This window comes from Phalacrocorax aristotelis, chromosome 6, assembly GCF_949628215.1.
Source record: "Phalacrocorax aristotelis chromosome 6, bGulAri2.1, whole genome shotgun sequence".
In the NCBI taxonomy this organism is placed as follows: domain Eukaryota; kingdom Metazoa; phylum Chordata; class Aves; order Suliformes; family Phalacrocoracidae; genus Phalacrocorax; species Phalacrocorax aristotelis.
The window spans coordinates 48078508-48084809 of NC_134281.1; the positions used below are offsets into that span (position 1 = coordinate 48078508).

A 6302-nucleotide genomic window follows, 5' to 3' on the forward strand; every position below is an offset into this window, starting at 1 on the left:
TTCACCTGCTTCAGCAGAGGTTGCACAAAATTCTCAAGTTGTTGCAACACCAATATTTTACCTATGCTAAAAAAAAAATCACTTTCATTTGTTGCTCCCTGTGTTGCCTTTATGATACCCTCCTGTACATCACTCTTACTGCTCAAGGTAAACAAACTAAAAACTGTTCATACTTGGCTTTGGGAAATCACCAAGGTTGGGTGACACCTTCCACATTATCCTGGCATTAGTCCAAAATGGGGAAAATAAATGAACCCCCTTAAATATAGTTACAGGACTGTGAGATGAGAGGCTTGAATTTGTTTTTCTGCATCTGCTACATTTTGTCCTTTGCCGCTTCTTTTTGGCTTTATCCCCTTTTTGCCCTTCCATGATTATAAAGCCCCATTTCTCTGCAAGCACTGCTTATTATTGTATTTATGTGGTGTAAGTTCATAAAGAACAACTGCTTAATGTAACAGAGGAGGCTTGATGAAATCCAGCGGTTGAAAGCTGGAGCAAGATGCAGTCACGCTAGAAATAAAGTGCAGCTCCTTTTTTTGCTAACGTAATGAGTATTTAGCTTGTAGAACACCTTAGCCAGAAACCGGTTTCTTCTTGGCTTGCAGTCTTTATGCCAGGATTGACCATTGTGCTAAAAGGAACACTGCTAAGCTGGCAGTTTGATAAAGAAACAGGCAGGGATGTTCTGCCACATGCACTGTGGTTATGCTCCGTCAAAGATCCCAAATCCTACCAGTAAATGCTAGGTCCGAGTAGAAGATGAGACCTTCCAGAAGCTGGGAGTCTGGTCCTACTTCAGTATGCAGGGCCTGGACATGAGCAGCCTGAGCTCTCACCGCTTACGAAACTACAAAGTGTCCCCAAAGTACCTGGAGATGCATCTCCAGCTTAAACAGAGGGCCAACTTGCTTCTCTTATTAGCTCGTTACATTTCAATCTACAGACAAGTCAAACCATGCTTTGGGGTATGTTCAGGCTTTTCTTATTTGTTATAAATTTTTGAAGCCCTATGCTGCGTTGATGACTTTTCTTTTTAATTAAAAAAAAAAAAATCCGGAAGACTTTGTTATGTAGCTATAAAATGTATGGTTAAATACCAGCCAATTTAGCAATTGTGCTTTTGCTGCTCCACAGAGATACACAAATGCACACTTGGAAATCCTCTTGCCGATATGTCAGCATTTTAAAACCATTACAGCAGGGTTATTTTCTTTTGCCTGGGGTTTAAAACAATGCTTCTAACCTGGTATCTGGATAGGATAATATGAATCCACTGAAGGTAAGAAGTTAACTTTCTTATCTGTGAGAGAAATGCTTCTTGACTATGGAATTCAGAATTGTTTTAAGCAACTTTCTCCTCTCCCCACCAGCAAGGAAGAGGAATAATTTGCTGGTGTTGGAAACACTGGGCAGTGAGAAGCAGTAAGTGAGCTGCAGTACTAGGGACGAGGCGGGGGAATGCCTTCCAGGCACAAGGCTGTGGAGGGGAGTGGTGGGATTCCCATTGCCAGAGATGTCACAGCACAGAACCGGGCATGTGGGGAAAGTCCTGCAGAGGCACGGCAGTGGGTAGATGCACCAAAATGGGGCTCAGAAGATAATTTGATGGGTATGAACAAAGCAACATAAAGGCAAAGCTGATATTTTTTTCATTACTATTTGCAGTAAAAGTAGGAGGGAGTTCTGTTGTGTTCTTTGGTGTATATTTATTGTTTATTATTATTTTACTGAAATGAAGGGAAGGGAAAATAAGGAGACAGTGCAGAAGAAAGCAAACTAACCCATGTAAATGTATTGAGTTTGTTCCTTTTCCTCATAGGGGCCAAAAGTTCTGGGACCTTGTCAGCCCATGTGTCCCCTCCTCTCCCTCAGATCTCCATGAGCTTTACCCTGGTGAAGTTCCCCTCTACAGAATGCAGGGAGGACAGTGCTTCCTGCAGGGATGAGAGCTTGTGATCCCAGGTAGGCTCCCCTTTAACCCAGGAACAGTGCCTTCCAGCTACGGTTCACCTGGGCAGGTGCCCGTCCACGCACACCAAGGCTGCGTGCGCTGCTCCCTCCTTGTCCCAGAAAATGAGCACAAGGAACCAGAGAAAACGCGGTGCCCTGTTTGCAAACTTACTCTCCACCCTGCTAAAATGCATGCAGTTTCATTTCTTTTCTTTGTAATAAACTGTGCCCGCCATAGCGTATATTCTTTTAAATAACATTTTAAAATATTTTCCGGTAAATTAAAGTGATGACATGTTTGTAGGGTTCATTGTTAATTTCATTTCCTTTGGCTCAGCCAGCCAGATAAAATGCAATGTTATTAATCTTTGTTTAAAAGAAGATCCTTTGCCGAACAGTAATAAATGATCTTGATAGATTTGTCAGGAAAATGAATGATAATCATTTGCAGATAGACACAAGCCTAGTATGGAAGATTAATATGAAAATATGTATTGGCATCATTAATAACATCTGCTGCCAATGGACTTGTATATTGGTTACAGCTCTGAAAGCGATGCGTTCTTCTTAGGATATTGCAATTCATCATGCGCTGTGAGGAGGGAGGCTGTATAGTGCTCCTGGGGCGATGACAAGCTGCTCCCCAGGAAAGGCTCGCGAGGAGCCCGATGCCGTGCCACAGCCACCATCAGATGACCCTGTCATGGCTAAAGCCCTGGTTCTGCTGGGCTCCGACTTCCCACATGCAATTCTTCATGTCACTGCTAAAAACTCTTCCGGGCCCTGTGATTTTGCTCATTCCTTGCTTTTGGGGCTATGGCTTGCTGGCTTTGCAGGTAGCCTTGTTCCCTTGGGAGCTCTGCCCTCACGGTGTGGGCTGAGCAATGCTAGTGGAGCAGCTGCTCCGGGTGCAGAGCAGCTTGGGCTGCAGCAGCTGCAGCACCTGGTGTTTGATGTACGCTTTCGCTCGGGGTCTGCGCACATCCCACCTCATGTATCTCTAAAAAGGTTCCTCCAGAGCCTGCCACAGGCATTTAAGCGCTTGTATGTCTTCAAGTGATGCAGCTTTAGGAAGTACCCCTGCTTCACTGGATGCACAACACATTAGGAGATAAAGCTCTTCACAGGTGCAGCATGTGACTGTCATGGGCCTTGGCTTTCTCAGCCTTGATCGTCCCTGTTAGGAAAAGAGCATTTTATTTTGGGCTTATAATCACTCCACCTGCAGAGCCTCTGTCAGGGTTTCCCTCTTAAAATCCTCAGAGCATATCTGAGATGGTGCAAAGGGCTGCACGCTTACAGCAGCACTCTTTGCCACAGCATCACCCCTGCAGTGGCAGGAAGCTGAGAATCATCCCATCCCACCCCATCCCATCCTGTCTCTGCCCTTGTCCCTATTCCTGTCCCTGCGGCTCCTTGCCACGCCAGGTGATCTCATGTACGTTAAGACCTGGAACTCTGAAGCACTGCAGGAGAAGTGGAAAGGACCTTTACAGGTACTGTTAACAACCTACACTGCAATCAAAGTAGAAGGAGTGGAACCATGGATACATTACACTCGAGTATAGAAAGCACCATCATGGAAAATCGTCAACAGAGACTCTGAGACTGCTAAATTGACTTTAAAATATGTGTAAGTTTTTCTGTAAATGGGTGTTTGTTTTGGTGTGGAAACTTCTCTATAGGAAAAGAGGAGATAAGTGCAGAGGATCCAAAAAAGGGTGATTAATTTTATAAAATGACATTGCAGGATAGGATGGCTTTAGATATGCTCTTGCTAAAGGAACATGGAGTCTGTGGATACCCGAAGGATAAAATAGATGATTGCTGCATACATATCCCAAATGCAACTCAGGATGTCGGACATGCTTTAAGTCTGTTAGGACAGGTAGAGAAAGATGCTCACAACATTCAACTAGATATGCAGGACGATTGGATTAGTAAAATGTTTAATGACCTGGGATGGAATCTCAGCTCGTGGGTGAGATCTGTCATAAGCATGGTGTTGCTCTTGCTGATTGTAGTTTTGATAATCCTCCTTGTCTATTCTTGCTTAAAGAAGGTTCTAACAAAGGAGATGGCAATGAATCGAAAGGTCACTCTTGCACTGGCAAATGGAGAATATGGTCCAGAGAATTTTGATAGGGAAATCCCTATCGCATAGAGGTTGATAAGCGTTAATACTATAGGTTAACTAGAGGTAAGATATTGAGTACTAGTTTGTAGTGAAAGTATTAAGAAAATTAATCTCAAAACTTTCAAAGGGGGGGGAAATGTAACCAGGGTAATGAAGTTAACCAAACATGGATGCTGCTATACCATCCAACTGAGCATTAAGTCTGGGGACAATCAGTGTATTTGTTAATCTGTATTTTAGTCATTAGCTAATCGTTACTGCAATAGATAACATGTTTCTGTCAGAACCCCTCTCCTTTCAGACTCAGAGCCTAATTTTTAGATCCAAAACCCTCACTCCTAGTGCTTAGGGTCCAAACCTCTGTTTTAAGGATTAAATTAAAGCCTCACTTTTAGGTAGCAATGATTTAGGGTATAAATGGTTGGGAGTTACTAATACAATCTCGTGTAGCTCAACTAAGGCTGGGACCTGGAGCCAAAACTGAGCCAAGATAAGGAGGTAGCCAAAACAAGAACAGCCTGCACGATAGAATAATGAGGTAGCCGAAACAAGAACAGCCTGCATGATGACTAAACCTTGTTGCTTTAGGGAGTCAAAGAGGCCTCACGATTCAAAGAACCTAAACAAAGTCACGATGACATTTGGCCTTAAGAAAAGCAGACGTACAGAGCCATAAAGATAAGGAACTGCAGAGCAGACACTAAGCCAGAACAGACCAGCCCTCAAGGACAGTACATGCGTAATCTCAGAACTGAGTTTGCACAAACACAAGGATTAACTAGCGGACACAGGGAGGAAGAGTATGTCCTTCACCCAGAGACCCCTGGCGACCACCCGGAGACACCAATAGGCATACACAAATAACATCTGAATATGTACATCTTTTATCAGAAAGCTAATGAATGTGTATATGAAGCATGTACTTAACCGGCACAAAGAGATCTGACTGCGTGCACATTAGGAGGAGCGGATCCCTGTGCATCCTGTGCCGCAAATAAAGAACACCTGCCTTTTAACACTACATTGGTGTTACAAGGTTCATTCCTGATTTCGGTGACAGCCTTGCAGGGCAAGGCTGATGGGGAGCTGCCGGGGCGAGCAGGGTCCCACCTGCCACAGGGAAGCGAGTGGGAGCAGGGGCTGGAGGGACTCCGTGTGTTCAAGTGTGACCCATGGGGAGAGGTGGCATAAACCGGAAATTATCCAGGCTGGGAAGGGGGGGCTGGAAGATGCAGGGAAGAGCTGCACATGGATGTAGGCAGAGGGAATGAGTGAAGGAGATGAGAAGGAAGGAGCAGATGGACTGAAATGAGGAATAACATGAAAAGGAAAGTCTCCTCCATTCCCAGTTTTCAGCCAGGAGGGAAAATATAATCTCTTTTCGGTTTGGTTTTAATTTTTTTTAAGGTAAATATGGTGTTTTCCTAGAAAACACAAGGAAAGGTCAAGACGTTTTGAGACGACTTTGGCTTATTTCAATAAAACATTGAAGACTCCCCCTCCACAGTGACTCTTTTTTCTTTTGCTTTGCTTTAGTAGTTCAAAGCAAAGTAGTAAGTCAAATTTCCCAACAAAATGTGTTTCTCCTGTGGGGCGCACATCTGGCAATGCGGAGATCTTCATTTCTTCTGTGGGCCAAGCTCATGGATGCAGTCACATCTCTCGAAGTGCATTACTTCATTTAACTGACATAGATATCATAATTTTAAAGGAACCCTCATCTTCTAGGGTCAATGGGGTGAGATGGGGAGGGGAAGAGGTCAGCATCATATATCCAAAGATTAAAACTATTTGTGTCATTTAAAAAAAAAAAAAAAAAAAAGGCTTAGTCAATTTCTCCTCTATTCTCTGCAAAACTGAAATTTTCTTAGGGCAAAAGAATAATCTCAAATGTTTAAAAAACTGCCCCAGTATTCCTCATCCTGCTCCACACTGCGGATGTGTGGTCCAAAAAAGCCAATAAAGCCATTGAGCTAAGTGCCGCTGAGGGGCTCTCTGGCTCAGGAGCACTCAGCACCTCGCTGCTCTCGGCAAGAGCCCTGGTATTTCTAAATGCATTAGAAATGCGTCCATTATTATTAGACATTTACCAGCTATTAATCACAGCTGGTAACTTGATTTCCTCTAAATGTTTTGAGGCACCCTCTGATCTGGGTACCACCTGCTCGAAATTGAATAGCGGAAAGGCAAGGCAAGCTCTGTGTTGTATGCC

At 43.8% G+C, this 6302-nt stretch overlaps 1 protein-coding gene across 1 annotated transcript in view; it reads left to right on the forward strand.

The window, feature by feature from the left end:
• Positions 1-2020, forward strand: part of SPATA6 (spermatogenesis associated 6) — a 50047-nt gene extending 48027 nt beyond the window's left edge. Inside the window, exon 13 of the mRNA XM_075097671.1 lies at positions 1823-2020. Within this exon, the coding sequence (XP_074953772.1) occupies positions 1823-1949 (127 nt within the window). The 3' untranslated portion in view covers positions 1950-2020. The remainder of the gene's footprint in view (positions 1-1822) is intronic.
• Positions 2021-6302: the final 4282 nt, after the last annotated feature.